This window comes from Nymphalis io, chromosome Z (assembly GCF_905147045.1).
Source record: "Nymphalis io chromosome Z, ilAglIoxx1.1, whole genome shotgun sequence".
NCBI classification, from domain to species: Eukaryota; Metazoa; Arthropoda; class Insecta; order Lepidoptera; family Nymphalidae; genus Nymphalis; species Nymphalis io.
This window is the reverse complement of record NC_065918.1, coordinates 9666419-9687505: the sequence shown is the minus strand read 5'-3', so window position 1 is coordinate 9687505 and position 21087 is coordinate 9666419. Positions and strand designations below refer to the sequence as shown.

The window sequence follows — 21087 nt, the reverse complement described above, 5'->3', positions numbered from 1 at the left end:
TAAATTATTCATGTACTTAAAGACTACTTTTCATACAAAATAAGTTCTGAACTAGTTAAGACTAGGTTTTACAAACAGTGTCGACTGAATATGAAAAATGAAGATAAAGTGGCTTACAATGACCACATAGAAGAACTCGTTATATAACGTCAGTCATGAAAGTTTATATCTTATAAATCTTATAAATTGCTTTACTCTTAAAACAAAAGGCATATTACGACGTATCGCAAAATTTTTGTTACGTTAAAAATATATATTTAATCCAATTATATTATTTGTGCAGCTTACTGTTTTCTTAGTTTAAATATTTAACTAATGTTATTTTTTACTGAATGCAACATCATTATGCGAAGTTCAGATTACCTATTAAATATGTGTGATTTTATTAAGCTCAAAATATCTTGATTGACTATAAATCACCATAAACTGTAGATTGAGGTAATCTTGGACTGCAGTGCTAATCTGTAAGAATGTACTTCATTACTCAGCCGTGATGTTGACAACCGACTTAAGATGATATACTATTTGATGCGTGTGTTCTTGAAATGTTATAATTATTATGGTCAATATCGCATTTCACCGTCTGAAATTTCATCAATCAGAAAAAAATGAATTTGTTTTTTAGGTAAAATATTTATTGCGGATTTATATATATTTTAGTTATATTATTATTAGCATTGCAAATTATTTTTGAGTAGACTGTTATCCATTTTGCATCTTAAAATTGTATATAAATTTTTATTGAATAGTGTCCAAGAAAAAAAAATTCACTTGCCTGTAACATGGTGAAATTAATACATAGTATATAAATAGGCATTCTAACATATACAGGGTAATGTCCTATTATAACTTATACTATTTAAAAATATGTCTTCAATATTATATTTTAAGAAAAATATATAATGTTCACTAAATTATTAACTAAGCGCTGGCACATTCCATATTTTTTAATGAACATAATCAACAATCTAAGCGATTTCTTTTTTCTTATAATTCAATGGGTACATTTCAATTTGTCAAATTAGCAATGATTCGATATTTAAAATAAAAACTGTTCATTTAATTTTTATTAATAATTATAAACAACCTAATAAAACACTTATAATATTATAAATATATTTAAAGAAAAGTAAGTACATAATTTTTTGTTTCTTTCTTTATGATCAATTCATTTCGAAAGACAAATTTACATTTCCAATAGTTTTTTTTTTATTCTTTCTTAAACAAGGTATATCAAAAAATGTTTGGCCATCAATCATATTAATCGTATCATCAAATGTTTGGGGCATATCTATTCCTGCTGTTTCAGGTAAAGTTAGTGCGACTAATGCTCCTAGTAAGGCAATAAATCCGACTACAACTAAGGGGAGCCATGTTACAAAGTTCTTTAGGTACACAATATACGGTGATATAAAAATACCAACATAACTACAAATATGGACTATTGATGCACCGGAGCCTCTTACATTGGTCGGTAATATTTCTGCAGCCCATTGTGTTGTAATGTTACAAGCCATATTAACTGCAAACCTTGATACAATTGCACACAATACAGATGGTAAGCCGCTTCCAATAAAAGCAGTTAATACACTAAACATAGAACCAACTAATAGTGCTCCTATACACGTCCATTTTCTACCAGTTATGTCTAAAATAAATGAAACCAGCACTAAGGAAGGAAATTCAGTGAAAGACACAAGTGTAAACGATAAAAAAAAATCAAAACCTAAACCACCGATACTTCTTACTAAAGCATCAAACACAGACATACAACACATATACACCAAACACATGCTTATAAATTTTTTTCTTAGCTTTGATATTTTTAGCATATTTATGATACTAATATTTTCTTCTTTTTTATTATAATTTGACGCTTTAAATTGTTCAATCAATTTTAAAGAGACTTCTTTTTTGTTCACATGACCGATAGTGACTACCTTACTAACAGCCTCGTCGATACGCCCTTTAGAAAGGAGCCATCTTGGACTCTCTGGTATGATAAATGGAGCTAAAATAGCTAGAGCCATTGGAATGCTCGTAGCTAAGCTAATCGTTTTCCAATGTCCACAAGCGAGAGCAATCCAAGGCAATGATGTAGCACCTATTGTATAAAATATAGCAAAAGGCAAATTCGCAATAAGGGTTCTATATTTCGGTGCAACATATTCTAACACAAGAAGGTATGTCATCATCATACAATTATCATAAGACATACCAAAAAAGAATCGACAAATAATAAACTGGATAAAATTATTTGCATAAATGCTAGCAATACCTGCCACACATCCAATCAAGTTACTTAAAGTGGCAGCTGGTAATCTACCAAATTTGTCAGCAACCCAGCCAACAACAAGTCCTCCTATCATAGATCCAATAAAAAACATAGCTTGTGATGTTGCTTGATAGCTATTTTTATCACAAACCCAACCTAATTCGCTCGAAATCGTTGGATATGGTATCTCTGATTTATTGAATTCCCATCCATATTGACAGGATTCTGTTTTCCATGTCTCGTTAGGTTTTTGATCTGCTAATAAAACTTCACTCCAATTAGCGGCAAATGCTTCACAGTGGGAATATCCAAATTGTGAATAAGAATCTTGAGGTATCGCTAGACTTCTTCTTTCAATTTGTGTTAAATTTTCTAATTCCGGAATCCAGCACCAATGATTCGGTGAAATTTCAGTCATAAATAATTGAGAAAAATACGCAAAAACACCAAAAATGTAAAATGGAAATGTTAAACAAAACAAAAATACTTGATAAAGTCCAAATTCACCAGCGGCCGAAAGTAGCTCGTCATAATAAATTTCTTTGTTCGAGTTACTTTCATCTTTGATACTTTCAAAGTTGTCACTAGAACCATCAAGGGTTTGAGCCGTTCCTTTTCTGACTTCCATTCTGTATACTCTTCGTATATTAAAGTTTATCAAGAAATATTTTTTATTTACCGCTCCTGGTTTTATTTTACAAGCACCATAGTTGCAGACTGGCCAAGACTGAGTCGAGTAATTTACTAATCGGAACTTGTTAGCGATACTCTATATAATGCTAACCGTGTAGCGTCGACAGAGATAATATTAAAATTTAATTACAAGATTAGTTAAGACTGTTTGTTACATTTATGAGTTTTTGACAGCAAACATTTTAGTAATACTGAATTTCCCAAGTACAATAAATTAAATGAGTAGTTCAAACTAATTCCTTTATACAATAAGATTTAACGTTGTATGATGTTTAAACATATACGACGTTTCAGAGAAAGTATAATTAAATATTTTACGTGTAAAACTCTGTTCTTTTTTGTTATTTTATAACAAACTTCACCAATCTTATAAGAACCAATGTATACTTAAAAAAGTACATTGTAGCTCATAATATATTATAATAATTACAAATTAATTTAAATAATTACTTTACAAAAATATTATCTCATATATATTTATATCATATAAGATTGTCATCTCTAGTTATAATTTCATTAATTTAATTTTTAATGAAACTAATTTTACAGTAAAAAATAACTAATTGCATAATCCTATTTTGGCTTTATTTACGAGTAAAATAATATTTCTAATAGTAAGTTTTATTTCAATAAAATAATAAATAAGCCTTTTGAGTACTGATTCACTTGTCTCGTCGTATGTCCGCATTAAGCAGTTCCTAATAGATATTTATGTAGTTATATTAATCATAAATATATTATACTTATAATATAATATAATAATATTGGTATATTTTTGTACCCTTGAAACAGTTAGTTTCGTTCATTCATATTAAATAATATAGAAAAGTATTGATGAATAATAATTTCTAGAATTAAATTAACAAGACATAAGCGATAATATAACGGTAATGTTCTACTACGCTAAGAATTAAATAAATACAAAGTTAACAGTTTTATATTTGTACAAATACGAATTAAAAGAAGTTTCTAAATTAAAAAATCAGTATTTTTGCGATCACTCGCAATAATTGTTACAGAGACATCTTTTGTGTCAAGTGAATAATTATTTGTCGTTTCACCATCAATACGAAATTTATTCACATTAAAAAGCATTCAAATGAATATAAATAAAAATAAAAAACCGACTTATTTTTTAATTATAAGAACTTCCCACCAACGTAGTAAAATAATATTTACTTACTTTCTTTGACATTTACTTTTTTAGTGTGGAAAATGAGGTACATTTACTTTTTTTTCAATTGTTTTTATAAAAACATGGACACAAAACAAATGCTATACCAATGACGTCGTGCACCAAACGAAAGGGATAGTAAATATCCTTGAATCCTATCTCCTTGCTTTGTATAACGTTCCGCCCGTTTCTGCTATCAGAAATTTATAAATATTTATGTAAAAGTTTACCCAAAATGTTAAGATTTGTTTTCATTACGAATTTTTTAAAAGTTGGATGTTTAAAAACCAATGACGCTTGATTGTTACTATTTTAATGAAGGTTTGAATGAACTTATTAATTTGACGATGTTCTCGCTCCGATATATTTGGACAAAATGGATAATTAAAATAGTTTGACGACTATGGTTATATGAATATTATTGATCACGTTAGATGTTTCTATATATTTGGTAACGTTGTCTGTAAGTTTATATATGACGCTGACTGTACTTAAGGTAACTATGGAACTAATAAATATGTTGAAAATTAGATAACAAGATATTTTTGAAACTATAGAAATCGTAAAAAGAAGAATTTTATATTCGTATTAAATATTATTAGGATATACATAGTTTTACGACTTAATACAATATTGAGTTTCTCTATGCGATAGAATTTTTTTTATTATAAATAAGGATTTTCTCTCGTATTTTACAATCAATCAGATACAAGCATTTGCCAACTGATCTATTCCCCATGCAGTTGTAAGGACTAGTTGCGAAAAACTATTTATAATACTTATCATGTAACAATAATAAGGTTTTATTTGAATATTAAGAATAATTTAAAAAACTTGTTCCTCAGGGCCAGTGCAAAGTGAAGTTTAGTGGGACAGGTTCATCAAATGGGCACTGTGTATATCCAAGTTCACACTTAGTGTAAAGTAAGAGTGGTTCCGAACAGTTCAAAGACCATTGAGGAACGTATTGGTAACTCTGTGAGTGCCAATTAACGTAAATATTCTATATACACAATATGTAAGTGGTTTTTATAATATTTTATATTTCGTTAGGCGACTAGCCTACGAGGCTGCAGATACGGATGTCTAGGTTTCAAATCCCATATCGGGCCCGTAAATAATATGTTTTTGTCCGTCCTGAAAGCCTAGTAACTGCGTTGTTGGGAGTTGTCAGTGTTAACACTGCTATGCCTCTGAAGTCGTGTAAAGTCCTGCACCTGAACTCTTTCCGATGGTGTCAATTGCAGTCCCATCGTATTATAAGAGTGAGGAAAAGAGAGCCCAAAAGTTCCTGTGCATAAGCTTATGTACTACTATAATGTCTCCTACGCAGTTGGCTGATCCCCGATAATAATGACTGCTGGAGGACTTCCATTGTAGCAGATATAAATTTTTATAACAAGTATTTTTTTAATATATTAAAAATACAAATAAATTGAGAACCTGAAGGCACGTGGTGACCTGTATAAGAAATATAAGTAACTAGTTTCCGCCTATGGCTTTGCTTGCATGTGACGGATTGTCAGGTGTTAGTCACCAAAAATTCAAGATGGTCGAGTAGATGGTAGTTAAGACGTGAAAGTGTAACAAGGAAATAAATGAATAAAGTCGCTTCCATATTTATAATATTAGTAAGCGACCGACAAAGCTCTTTAAACCATGATATATATATATATATATATATATATATATATATATATATATATATATATATATATATCATGGTTCTCTGTTATATAGTTATATAGTCCCTGGAACTCTGTTTTGCTCTACAAATTATCATTTTAACCCTTAAATTATGATGGAAGTATTGTAAACTCATGTTCCCGGTCGTTATCGCAAATATATGATAAAATAATCGTTACCTAGTAAGTAGATAAATTATTGGTGATTGCAATTTGAATTCGATTATAATTTTTCATATCTCAGTTAGCTAGAAGTAATGAAGTAGTTTGCTTAGTAATGAAAACTGTTGTAACAGGTTCATGAGGATATGTTGATGACATGGCATGACGTGTGTATCATAGGATGGAATTTATCGCTTAGACGCTTTTCGTGATAAATTCAATCTTAGCTAATTACGTCGTCAATAAAATTAACTCAGACACTTAATGCTTGAAAACGTAAGATATAAATAAGGTTTTATGTAAAAGCTATATACCTACTATACAAGTATAAGTAAGTAAATCTTATATATAAATGAAATACATTTTCTTATATAGTAAAAAAATATATACTTTAGTTATTTTTATAAATCACCGGTATCACTTTGCAATTTCGTACCGGTATCAAAATCATTATAAAAATATAAAGTTTCCCTTTTTTTAAATCATGAAGGTGCATATATATATAACAATTTTCCATACTATTTAAAAAAAGTAAGCTCATTCAACGTTTTTAAATCCAAACTATCCAAATATATAATTGAAAGTAGCTCTTATATACATTTACATAAGTACAGCCGTACACATTCATCCAAATTGTTATGTTTTTGACGAGCAATGATACGTATAATGTATATGCTATGTTCTCATGTAAGTAACTATTTGTCATTTAGTGAATAAATTCTTTAAACCTAAATAATAATTGAACGAAATATTAATTACGGAAAAGTTTAAACTGCAAGAATATTTGTTTTAAATATTTGTATAAAAAAAATTCTTCTTCAATTTTTTTATTTAATAATCATTTCTTGTAATATAAAAACTATCTATTAATAAATATTTTTGAGAATCGTTCTCTTAAAATTTAATAAAATTAATAAAAATCATGTAAAACATTAAAATAGATAACTAAATAGATTACGATCACTACCCACAATCACTTATCGTTACAATAATATTTAAGGATATTGTAATATTAAAATTTAGTAGAATAATGATCACATCAAGTTATAATATATAGATATATATATAAAAATAATTTTTATATTATATAAAAAATAAAATATGATTTTAAAAACTTTATTTTTAATTCGTTATTCTTAATAGCATTAGTTTCTTTATAAAAGTAAAACGTACGTTACATAAATTGTTGGAACAAAACAAAACTATAAAAATAAAAAAAAATCGTCTCTTGAAAGAACTTCAGAAACTACCAAACAATACTGAAAAAAAAATTCAAACTTACCACGCAGGCTGTCAGCATCCGATACGTCGTTTACAAATACTTTCGAAAATAACAAGTTTCAGAACCGTTCGGGACGCGGCAGAGTGTGACCAGTTACTATGGTCATCGCGCGATACAAGAATGGAATGGCGTGGCCAGAGCTACACCTTCAATAGGCATGCGTGATACGTTCGTTAAACGACGAAAAATCCCGAACTTTCTCCTTTATATTTTGGGAAGAATAAACTTTCAAATAAAAAAACAATTTGAAAAGAAATATCGTTTAAATCGACGTCTTCGTTCGTTAAGCTTATTTATATTTATATCGTTAATGCGTAACATATAACTGTTACCATATAAGGACAATTTTGAAATATAAATATGTTTGTAAAAATATATAACGTATGTAACATTTATAATGATTGTTATTAAATCAATAAGTAAAAAATAGTCGAGGGGTTACTAAGCTAATAAAATATAACCATTCAGTTATTAACGCCGTCTATAAAAGAAATCATATTTTATATTTAGCTGATATATTAATTATTAAAAGGATAGGCATTATTATATATTTGAGGTAAGCAAAATTGAATTATACGTGAAATTATATTTCAAGTCGAAGGAAACTCATCACAAGTTCCCAAATTATGTAAATAACTTGAGTAAAGCTACCTTAAAACATTTTTTCTAGTAGGTTGGTTATGTGAGGGTTAGGGTGAATGAATAGTAACAGCTTGTTAATTTTCCACTGCTGGGCTCTTTTTTTGAGCATGTGTAGAACTTAATCCGCCACGCTACAACAATATGGATTGGTAAATACACTTAGCAGATTTTTAATGAGCCGAGCACGAAATGAATTAAAAACCAAATTAACCACACAAAAAACTGTTTGAACTCAGAATTATACCTTAAAATTCTCCTTTTATAACCACTAAACCATCACAGCCCAGAAATGAATGGACAACAATTAAGCGAAAAGAAGAAAATAAGCGTTATCTGAAGTTTCATTATTCTAGGAATTGTTTTAAATTTGGTTTCCAGGTTTAGCATTTTATTATTTGATTTGTGTACAACAAAATACAATTTTGTATTTTTTCTGTTAAATTCCTTATATATTTTCTCACAGTAAGAAAACAAAAACAAAAAGCTAAATCTTAATCAGTACTTAATCAAGACCAGTGGCGTAGCTATCGTAGAGACAGGTGGTGCAGTGCACCAAGGCGCCGGAGCTCAGGATAGGGATCCTGAGCTCCGGCGAGAAATTAGTATTTAGCAATTCTGAATTATGACGCAATATATATACATATAATATACATAGCATTACATAATTTTAAAAGTGGGTATGTAATCTCTGCCATAGTCAAATATATTTTCTATAGTGGTACTCTTATAATATGTTTAAATACTTTATTTATTTTTCGATATTTTAACATATCAAGTATCATGTATAGTAATAGAGATAGTATAACATAATAACAAAAATGAAAAAAATAATTAAAATACAACAGACACTTAAAAACACGAACGTATTAAGAACAACTGATATCTTTCATTGCAGTCATGATGAACACCTGAAACATAAAAAATATATGTACTCAGAAGAGCGTAATACCTAATACCAGTTCTATAAAGCGGGTGTGGCGTTATTCAATGTCGCAAGCCAAGTGGAATAAGCAAATAAAATAAAGTTCTACCCTCACATACAACATTAAACGCTAAGCTAAAGTTTAAAGGCTTAAAATTCCACTTGTAATGTAATAATTGAAATTAAAAAATATATTACTTGATGTTATAAAAATCATACCATCAGACCTGTACTTAATTCAAATATTCTAAGAAGATTTCAGGCAGTTCTAAATAAAGAACTAAAATGATTTCCAATATGATGAATAGGCAAAAGGCGAGTATTATTATTAAACAAATTCGAGCTTGGCATAATTTCTTCGTTTTATTACAAATATCATTTGAAAATTTAGCATGTCGTCTGTAACAAGTAAATAATTGTTGAAACTAAAATATGATATTGCAAATTAAATCATTTACTGTAATGAACTTACTTTGGTTTAGGTAAAGGAGACGGGGGCTCTCTACCTACTCCAACAGGCATCAGAGTAGCTACGTCTTGAGGCAAAATATTTAGTGCTAAATCTATTTTACCCTAAAACATTGTGTTCATTTAAATATTAAAAATATCTAGTTTTTTATGTTTAATTAGCGAAACACTTTATAACAAAAAATATATTAACACTGGTTTTGTGTATCTTTTCTATAGAGCAATAAGTATTCTGGTATAGTTTCTACGCCAAAGTTTGTACAACAATAATTTTATTGATATTTTTATACACATTGATTTATATATATTTTTTTAAATTATTACAATATTATTCAGTGCCGTTTCTTGTCAGATATGTAAATTATTCGTGAACATTTCATGATAAAACAAATGTACGGGTGGGGTACAAAACGGCCGTAACTATTGTTACCTGACTATTATACTCGAATGGAAAGCATTCGTTTTGCACTTTTCGCAAGGCGACAATAAAAATAACGTTATGTTTCTGCGATATGAGAATACAATACAACAATATGAATAGATACACAACAAGTTTGTATCTTTTACTTGACGGGCAAATGGGCTACGTGATGGTTAGTTATCACCATCGTCCTTGAACATTGGCAATGTAACAAATATTAACCATTCCTTACATCTTGGTGCCCAGTGCACCACCAAACTTGGGTTCTAAGATGTTATGTCAAATCGGAACGCAACAATACTAAGTATTTCTATTCAGCGGTAGAATATCTGATGATGGGTGGTACCTACCCAGATGGATTAGCACAACGGCCTACAAGCTAGTGTTTTTATTATGATATAGATTTTTAAAAAACATGATTTTAATGTAAAAATGATTAGGGTAAAAGGACGAATATAAGCTGCTGCTTAAAATTTAAAATTACTATAAGCAAGCACATGCCTTTATTTTTTTTAAAACCTACGTATTTAAACTCATTTTGCCGTATGATATGTTAAAATTTTAAGGAAATAATTAAAAAAAATATATTTGTTTTACAAAACAAATAATGTTATCTAATCTATGTAAGACCGACTCGTATGCCGATACGTCAAACTGCAAGATGCTCTCTTATGCTATCGAGACTGCTCTTTCTTTACAATTCTATATATGTATAGTATTGTATATATAATTAATGGTAGAGATTTATATTTACTTATTATTATCATAATACTTAAATTGGTTTATATTATGATATTAATAAGAAAATACATTTATTTTACTAACGAATTTTTTTATTTTTATTTATTTGTCGTTGTGTTTATATATTGATTTCCTATTATTATGGATTTTTTTCAATAACCGTGAATTTCGATGTTTCATTTCTGCGGGGCGTCGCAGGTCTAATTTTTTTTCTTTTTATTAAATTCATTAAACTTACAATTATCTCAGTATTTTCAAAATTGTAGTCATAGGCGAACAACGGCCACCAGGCACGAGTGGACATCACAGAGAATAGGTTGATTTTTGTAGAAGCATTCCACATATCAAAAGTACATTCGTCAACTCGCTTAAGTCCTCGAGGCATCGAATTCAAGTTTAACATCAGCGACCCTAAAACACAGCAATTATATTGTATAAAATCAACATGTAAAATGCAATATATACATATTGTTGGAACGTGAAATTATAAATTGAATATCGGTTACAATATTTCCTTTTATTTCCATTTGACAGCAGACCAGTGAAATGAATGAGAGCTCATGTTCCACATTGGTATTTATGACGTCAGTCTGCAACTGTCGGCACTTTGAGTCTCTCAGCTATTTTAAGGAATCGAAATTACAAAGGCAGCACATTTAACTAATAAATTAAAAAGGATACTGAGAGGTTGAGTGGAACAACTGACTTACAGCGCCATCCGTTGTTATAATACAGTGCGAATATATATTCGCACTAATAATAATTAATGAAACCAACATTTTATGTTAATAGATTTATTATTGATGTAATCACATAATGGTTTTTTTACTAATGTTTTGGTGGTGATTCTTTGTACAAGCGGGTCTGGGTAGGAAGTAGGCACCTTACACTCATCAATTATTCTAATGTTCAACAGCATTATTTTGGTGGGTGTATCCTATAAATGTTATAATTATATCTGACATTGCACGATCGATATTTTACAGAATATCTCTATTAGCTATTGGCTATACACACGCCTTGGCAGAAATGAGTAATAATTAAGATCACACCATCAAACTGGCTTTGATGTTTCATTTCCGAATTGTTTATTTTTTTAAATACAAATAAAAAAATAACGAAAAAAGCGGTCGTTGGAAATACTACGAACTTCTGCTAATATAAATTGAAAATAAAAAAGTAATAGGTAAGCGACGTTAACTTTATTAGCCATAATATTACTGAATCAATTTCGCGATATTTTATATAACATTATTTATCTTTTTACTATTGAAATGTTGAACAGTAATTATAATTTCGAAAACCTCACGACACGATTTATAGTTAATATTTAATAGCTTAAAGTCCAAGTTTACTCACAATACATATTCGTTTACACAATATATCAAAACAAGAAGGTTAACGATTCCCAAGTCGTAACCAGATATACACGTTTATGATGATACAAATGTAATGATACAAAGAAACACAGAAATCTCCAGTACTACCTATATAAAATGAAGTAAAAAATGAAGAAGGTAATTATTTAAATCAACCTCTAACTATTTGATATCTGTATTTTTATGAACTAAAACAACAACATTCACTCGTAAATCTTTCATCCACATTGATCACTGAGTTGCTGAAATCCAAGAGGAAAGATATTTATATATATTTATATATTTACTGGTGGTAGGGCTTTGTGCAAGCTCGTCTGGGTAGGTACCACCCACTCATCAGATATTCTACCGCAAAACAGCAGTACTTGATATTGTTGTGTTCCGGTTTGAAGGGTGAGTGAGCCAGTGTAATTACAGGCACAAGGGACATAAAATCTTAGTTCCCAAAGTTGGTGGCGCATTGGCTATAAGCGATGGTTGACATTTCTTACAATGCCAATGTCTAAGGGCGTTTGGTGACCACTTACCATCAGGTGGCCAATATGCTCGTCCACCTTCCTATTCTATAAAAAAAAAAGAGAGAAAAAACTTCATGAATCGTAGTGATAAATACGTTAAAAATATATATAATCGGTTGCACTAGGAAAAGAAATTGTAAATCGACAAAAACATTATTTTACGTTTTCATTATGTATAAATTTTATAAAAAACAATAAAACATTATTTTTGTAATACTGACATGTCCGCCATAGTTGCAAACGTTAGGAGGAACCACCTTTAAATTTGGTTTTATATAGAAGAAATATTACAAAAAGTCCTACAGTAAAGTACTACAATTCGTCTATCCCAGCTTGTCTGAAGCTAGAGTCCCAGCCACTCAAAGGAACCCAATTTCAGATTTCATTGACAATTCAAGTGTAGAGTAATACTACAAATGACATAATTTTTTAAAATATTGTGTAATCTTATCGATAACACAAAACGTTTAATTAAACTAGTTTATCTTTCATGAAAAATATATAGAATATGACATTTTTTTAACTTATTTATATTCAATGTTGGTGATATTACTTTGGTCTATAAAATAATTTTGTTATATCGATATAATAATATATACATATATAAACGATAAGTTACATAATAAACTCCGATGTCAGTAAATATTTTATTCAATATATTTTTTATAACTTTATTTATTTTAAAATTACAATAAAATAAACTATTCAATTGTATCGGTGTAAATGACGACATACTCAATCACATGGTTTAATCATAACAAGCGATATTTTTTATTTACCTCGCATGACGTCATCGTACGTCAAAAAAAATGTGACGCTCGTTTTTCATACTACTCATTAAACATGCATCGTATCTATTACAAATATGTAAACATAACATAGTTTTATGCTATTAATTCACACCAATAGAATATTTGAATATTTATAATACTAATTTGATTTAAAACTATAACGATAAAAAATTTTTTTTTTAAATTACCTAAACATTCGTTTGGGTTTAAGCCTCCATTATGCATGAGTTGAATATTAAGAATTGGTGGCAAATTTTCTTCGTACACAGTGAAAACTGATTTCTCCTTATAAAATATCTGAAATGCATTTCCAAAAGTAAAGAGCAATTCTAATTTCAATGATGTATATTTTTTTTATTCGATTATACCTCTTGAGTAGCTGGCTGATATTGGAATTTAAAAATCATCCTCCAATTAAAATTGGCTTCTCCTCTTCTACATTCACAGTCAAAGTCAGTATTTTGAGCAAATTCCTTGAATCCAACCCATCTACAAACAGTTAAATGTAAATTAATAATACCTTAATAATTCTAATGTAAATATTAATAATTGCACAGACACTATATAGCTTCACAATCCAATCACCGGTTCCAATTTTCTTAAAATATTTAACACAGTTTTTGCTATGATACATATATGGCACATTTTAGGAACTAATCACAGCTAGAAGAACATTGAGAAAAATATTGATAAGTACAAGACCGCGTACCATGCTTCGATAATTAAAATTGACCGATTTGGCCAATTACATACAAGATATAGTGCCTAAGGACAGGCACTCACTCTATGTAGTCCCTTATGCAGATTCGATTAAATAAAGCCTTATAAGGTTCGCTTTTTTACAGGGGATTTTGGTATGCTAAGCCTTCCCAGCTGCCACCCTAAATCAAGACCGGCCAACGTAATCCTAAGTATTTTATGTACTTGGCCACTTGGAAAGTTGATTCACTAACGAACGAAGCTTAGATGCGTGAGGTACCCGGTTGATTAATCAATAGTTTTTGTAATATTTTTACACAAACTTAGTCGATGAGATGCTATCCTTAGAGCAGGGTCTTAGAGCTTTGCGGCAACAATGTGCACCGCAAGCTCGTCGAGCTGTTTGGTCTTCTCTCAACGTCTTCTGACACAGTCTGGAAGAGCGACGAACAGGACTGCGTCTTACGCTAGGCTACATCAGAGGCCCTAAAACTGACTCTGTATAATCTTCGCGTTCTCGTACTATCTTGTTCCAAGTTAGAAATATATCCGTCACGCAAGTAGCTGCGGACGACAGTTTGCAGGCAGGGACACTGTGGGTACAAGCACCTCCGTGGCGTTTCAGGGTAACATCTTAAACGCATTGAAAATATCAAGGTTTATCACTGAAGACCCCTGCACCAAAGACTCTGCGTCTACAATTTAACAGCTGTGTCAAAAGCCAAACTGGCTTCCTTTATAAGCTAGTCTACTGTTTCTTTATAAGCTAGCTGTAAGCCCAATGAAGCAGTTACTAACACTCGTAAGTAGATATCCGAAAATTGTCCCTTCAAATTATCAGAGCCCACCAGTAATTCTCGTACAGAATATATTGTAACCCGAAGTTCATAGTCTTCTGTTTTCTTAGGGGTAATATCAATAGGAGGAGGTATATACACACCAGTGTCCAATGAAAAAATGTCCACCCACATTTGAAGTTTACCCTGAAATATTATGGATAGTTTTAAAACCATTTTTTACATTTCTAATACGAAACCAACCTTGGGAATTAAGAAGTTATGTCCCTTGTGCATAGTCACTGATTCATGGTTTGAAAGGTCAATCCGGAACTCAACAAAACTAAGCATTGTTGTTTAGCTGTAAAATTATCTTATGAAATGGTGGTACTCAAAAGCATTGTATTAAACCCTATCACCAAGTTATTTAATCACCATTTTATTTTTATTTACTTTGAAAATTCCTGACCGATTTTTTTCATGGAACATTTTATAGTGCACAAATGTATCCACAAAAGTAAATGCACTTCCATTTCCTCACACTCATAATCTGATGGTAGAAAAATATTTTACGTGCCTTGCAAGGCACGACAATGAAAAAATTCCAGATTTCTTGACAGAGCTTTGGCTGAATTTGAGTTTTAGCCACTAGCTAACAAGGCAATAGGTGGTTGTTTAGTAGATGGTACCTGACATCGCAACAACTAATATACCGATTCAATATCTAACCAACAGTAATAAAAAAAATGTTTGGTTAAAGAGAACTATTTTTAAATGAATTATAAATTACTTGTTCTATTTCAGGTTTGTCTGGGTTATACAATGTTCTTGTTTCAATATGTTCTGGAACCAAATGATACCCACATACCGGCAAAGTATACCATTTATGTAAAATACTTAAGCACAAATTCTCTTTGCGTTCCAGACTCGAAGTGAAGCTTTCACCTGTTACGTGGACACAATATTATAAGCAATATAAAATAATTTGTATTTGTAATATTTTAGAACGCAAGTTTTATTATATTCAATTTAACTACAAAAGTGAATCGAAATAAGAAATTTAACTGTAAACATTATTAATGTTTATACCTCTATCATTATCTTTGTATTCCACACCATTCAATACAAGCGTGTTATTGTCGATAAAAATTGGTGGTGAGAGGTGATTCTTAAGACAGAGTTCTTCTAATATAGCTGAAGGCTTCATGCAATCGCGCCATTTAAGAAGATCATTCCTAGAGTAAAACGTAACAGTAACTTAAAAAGAGAACAGCATCCTAAAGTGACCATATATGATTTCAAAGTTTAAGCCAATTTTAATATCGTAGTCATTTAGGTTTTCAAATGTGAACCAAGCCTTTGTATCTGATTCAAATCTTGCTCCGTCGTGCGAGTGAAAAGTTATTTCTTCTTTAATTAAACATTTATAGGAAATTGAATTTCGCTTCTCGACCGTCTGTTCAATAAATAGGTCAAATTTATTTCAATCTAAACTAATAAATAAAATTGTAATGCCTTTCTGTGATTTAAAAATAATTGCTTATTAAAGTTAATATAACTATTTTAAAGATTAGCAAAAGAAAAGATATATTTTTGTCTGTATGTCTATTTTTAGGGTAATATTTAAAACCGGTAAAAAATGCATGGATTATAAATAATATTCCAAGGTAGCGTTTAGTCTTTATTTCATCAGTTAGGTTTTATCTAAATTTATAACAAAACTAACATTTATGTACAAAAACCATTTTCTAACAAGGTTTTTTTGAGAATCTCGAAAAAACGTTTTTTTTGTTTTCGTAAATATTGTTAGTATTTAGGAATTTTTATTATTTTAAGTTGAATTCAAATTAACCGCAGATAAAACTACGAGACTCAGCTTGTAATAACTATTTAAGCAGTACGCTTATTCATAGGAGCAATACATTTCCGATGTGATTGATATTCGTCCAAACAAATATGTATCAGCAAGGAAATTAAGTGTTCGATATTAAAAAGTCATACAGGCTGTATTCGAACGGGAGTCCTATTCGAGCTCGATGCTTCGTGTAAATTCGGTCTTCCAAATCAATTTTTGTGCATCCGATTAAACCATCTAGTGAATCACCGTCGTTGTCGTACACAGATATAGTGAGTACATAGTCTTCCGGTAAAGTGCACCTGAATTCGTACATTCTGAAAAAAAATATTGTCTAACACGCTTGATAAAATCAAAATAAATATATAGCATTTTAATTTCGCTTTTTATTCAAGTCATACTTTCCGAAAATAGGATTCAATTTGCTCGGCAGGTAGCTATCATGATCCCCCAAATGTTTGTTTCCGCAACTCAATACAACGTACGGACTGGTTTTCCCAACAAACTCTTTCGTTTTTAAATTTATCCCTTTAACAATGTAAGCTCGGATCAAAAACTTCGCGGGATCGTTATTCGGATGATCATCAAAAAATCTGCACAAGCCGAAATATATCTGTAAGTCTTTTTCACATTTATTATCTTTATAATAGTCAGGCAGTTAAAGGCTGGAAAGAGTAACAATGGGTAGAAAATGTAGATCAAATCCTAATCAAATCCGGTCAAGCACCACTGAGACATGTTGTTAATTTGTAATAAATCGGTGATGAAAGAAAACATCGACTGGAAACTTGTGTATCCACTTTGTTAATAAAACAAAGTAAGGTTTAAAATATATGTTGTGAAAACACGATTCCTAAAAATTGACTCAGTAGGAAAATATCACAAGCTTAACTAACAAACACCTGTATTCAATTAATACTTAACGTACAATAATTATATTTTTTATCAATCCGACCTTTATTTGGATTTAAGTGTAAAACTTTGGGTTGTGCAGACTTATAAGTTTGCAACTAAACCAAACACTCATTACTTGTAAAGTAGAGTCAGTTTCATAAGCAATAATTAAAAATAAATGCGCATTTTACCCTCTATTCAATTCAATTCCACTGAAAGTAACAGCTGTCTTGTTATCGGACGGTGGCCATCTATAGATGGCCAATCCGGCTTTCAACAAGCCGCAATATAGATGCCTGTCTCTCTCACGGATACCTGTTTTCTTTCCATTATAAAGTTTCAAAGTTCTGCACCAATCTTTGAACTTTGAAAACTCGGGTTGATTCTCCAGCTCGGAACCGAAAAGCTATAAAATATATATAATATTATTTCTTTCGTTCATTATATTATTAATCATCACAGAATATTACAAACTACTCGGCTTAAATTCTTACTATTACAAATAAGAACTTATCTAGAAAAATATATCATTTTTAGAAAAGTAACGAAATATCAATTTTGCGCCTAGAAACTTTTTCGTCGATGCCTATTGCTGATACATCTAACCATGTCACGTTTTTATTAACCAAGATAGTTTATGTGAGCTATTTACAGCATATATACATGATACCGAATTTTCCATAGAAATTTTTGAGTTTTCCAAATCTCTCGTGTTGTAAATATACAACTAAATCAAATCATTAAAGTTATTGTAAAGTACTTTTTGGCATGAATAATAAATAAATTTTTAAAGAGATGGGTTTTTGTATTAATATTTGAAGACATCTATTCTAGCCAATGATAACTGTATAAGTATACAACTTATAGTTATATATATATATATATATATATATAGTCGTAAATAAAATGAGTTGCCTATAAAACAATAACTCTTTCCAGATGGTGCACTAATAATCATATGACGCTAAATATAGAAAAGTGCTTTGTAATAAGTTTTACACTGAAAAGATCGAAAAAAGTACTTTTTGATTACACTATAAACGAAAACATACTTTCACGCAAATCCACCGCAAAAGACCTGGGAGTAATATTTGACGAAAAACTCTCTTTTAGGGATCATTACGAGTACATAATTAACAAGAGTAACAGATTGTGTGGATTCATAAGCAGGTGCACTAAAAGTTTTAAAAGGCCTAAAACTACTATACATCTTTACTGTTCCATAGTTCGCAGTATTTTAGAATATAACTCGGTTATATGGTCACCTAACTATGCCACTCACTGTGAAAAGGTAGAAGCCGTACAGAAAAGGTTTTTACGATTGCTCAGTTTTCGCTATCAGTACGGACGTAAACTCGAATGCTACAATGACAGGCTTAGTCATTTTAAATTGCAAACACTAGAAATGCGTCGTGACTGCAATAACTTAGTATATTTGCATAAAATAATACACGGTGTTATTGATTCACCCTTGCTTTTAAGATCCATCAACATAAACACTAACTTCAAATACCGACACCCTAGAATATTTACCCTGGACGCATACAATAACAACATATCATATCATAATCCTATCGGTCGTATGTGTCGCGCATATAACAAAATTTTTCTCGAAAAAGACGCGAATGATGGTATTGACATTTTCAACAATAACCTAAATCTATTTAGAAAACAATTGGTTTCAATATTTTCAATTAACAACTAATAATAGTGATTAAATCTATTTTCTTATTCATTATTTAGTTCCTCATTTCAACATTTCATAATTTCATTTTATTTTTCATTGTCATAACTTGTTCATATTTTTCTGTATAATTTTTTCTTTTCATTTATTGTAAACGTTTTTTGTAAAGTGTACAATGTATTCTTAAGTGCTGATGTTATTTGATTTGTATAAGTGAAATATTTCGTCTACAATCTGTGTTCACATAGTTGTTGGGTTATAACTTAGCTTGCTTATAATGTTTACTTATATATTAAATATGTCTTTAGTTATAATCTGTTTTGTGAACCATAAATAAATAAATAAATATAAAATTACTTACAATTAATTTATCCGCACTGCAGACATTTTCATCATCATTATTATCCTGTAATTAACTCGATATTAATTGGTCACATACAGAATGAACAGTAATTTTAAATTAAATTAAAATAATAATTTTCTATTTCACCGCGAAATTTGTCACATACTCAAAAATTACTAAGTGAGAATGACTAACGAACTAAATAACGTAGATACAATAACACTTTGCTACCGTTTTGTAACTAAAAGTTGAGATATGTCAAAAATGTTCCTGGAACTTACTTTTTGTGATTGAGCATATTTTAGCCACCAATCTTTTCGTTTAGTTTCTGCTATACCAGATTTAATTTTAATTTTATTTTTGGCTGTAAATATTGGAAGCAACGTGTATTCTTCTTCGTCGGGTTCTCTTTGCCAAAACAAGTCTTTCCATTTCGAATATTTCGATCTGGTCATTGACACCACATTTCTTGCAGAAGCGCAATTATCATCCATAGTATTTTGTTTAAGCATTGAACTTTTCTTAATAAACAATGTCTGATTCACTAAAATATAAAGGCATTTGAAATTTATAAATCGACCTAGATATTAATTTGCAATTGTAATACTTAAATTAGTAGTCTAAATGAGTGGCTTTCTACCAATGAAATCGTTTTTAATTCCTTATTATTTTGTTTAATCAAATAATCATAAACATAATATACTACTAAATTATAATAATATCATAAATATCTCCTAAAAAGTCGCATCACTAAAAATTAAATGGTTAAGTGTGTGAAAATGACACGTGCGTGAGTGAGTTTTAGTGATATAAGATGGCCATATACATATTATCGATATTAAAATTATATATAAAAAAAATTTAATGTAGCAAAATAAAGCAACCAATCTTAGTCTTAATCTTATCTTCGTACTACCATAATTAAAATATTTAATCTTCAATTTTAAAAGAGATTTGTCAAAATATTTACTTTCAAAAATCGAATACCGACATCCAACTGGACAATGAATAAAGTAGTCAGATAAGAGCCTAATATAACCACGTTATCGTAATAGAAAAAGAAACAAAAGAAATTGCAAACCCATCGGGAATATGTTTGTATGTTTGATATATACATAGTACATATATACCTTGCATAAACTTTGACGATATTACCGAAGCTCGTTTAAGTGAGGCATCTCTATCAGTTTTCTCCAACCATCGCAATACGTATTTGTTGGGATTCTTCACAATATTCGTACCAAGGTATTGTGTTCTACCAAACGTACTACTATCGAACAGCCTGATATTTAACATTGGGCAATACACTTCACTTAGTGGCGCTTCAAATATTTCTGATATACGTCCATTACGGAAATTAGAATTCGATTTTTTGTTAAAGATTATGTCAGATTTTATACTTATATCATCAATTTCTATGATGACTCCTAGTTTTCTAGTAATGTCTACATCACGAAAACCCCACCAGTATACATCGACTCTAAACATAAGAACACATTCAATTAATCATTTTTACAAATTACAATAAATTAATATCTACAAATTTATGTATTTTGTATTTGTAGTATGTTATTAAAAAGTTCTTTGAAACGTCTATTGACACGCCTCGGGGGTAAGATCACAAAAGAGAACACACAGAGAACAGACAGTCACTGTTGCCGTTATGCCTCTCTCCAGCGCTGT

At 30.1% G+C, this 21087-nt stretch overlaps 3 protein-coding genes across 3 annotated transcripts in view; all 3 read right to left on the bottom strand.

Annotated features, from left to right (window-relative positions):
* LOC126780389 (LETM1 domain-containing protein 1) overlaps positions 1–21087 on the bottom strand; it is a 174497-nt gene that overhangs the window by 111035 nt on the left and 42375 nt on the right. The window lies entirely within an intron of this gene.
* LOC126780387 (carcinine transporter-like) lies at positions 1125–2994 on the bottom strand. Its single transcript, XM_050504849.1, has one exon. It carries the CDS (start codon positions 2901–2903, stop codon positions 1164–1166), a length of 1740 nt encoding a protein of 579 aa, XP_050360806.1. The 5' UTR covers positions 2904–2994; the 3' UTR covers positions 1125–1163.
* Positions 8809–21087, bottom strand: part of LOC126780652 (otoferlin-like) — a 33450-nt gene continuing 21171 nt past the window's right edge. Inside the window, exons 17-29 of the mRNA XM_050505276.1 lie at positions 20535–20884; positions 19686–19948; positions 17569–17783; positions 16885–17076; positions 16630–16800; positions 15718–15863; positions 15419–15573; positions 14651–14835; positions 13522–13642; positions 13342–13450; positions 10704–10876; positions 9308–9408; positions 8809–8821 (exon numbers count right to left, since the gene is read on the bottom strand). Coding sequence (XP_050361233.1) covers positions 8809–8821; positions 9308–9408; positions 10704–10876; positions 13342–13450; positions 13522–13642; positions 14651–14835; positions 15419–15573; positions 15718–15863; positions 16630–16800; positions 16885–17076; positions 17569–17783; positions 19686–19948; positions 20535–20884 — 2194 coding nt within the window. The remainder of the gene's footprint in view (positions 8822–9307; positions 9409–10703; positions 10877–13341; positions 13451–13521; positions 13643–14650; positions 14836–15418; positions 15574–15717; positions 15864–16629; positions 16801–16884; positions 17077–17568; positions 17784–19685; positions 19949–20534; positions 20885–21087) is intronic.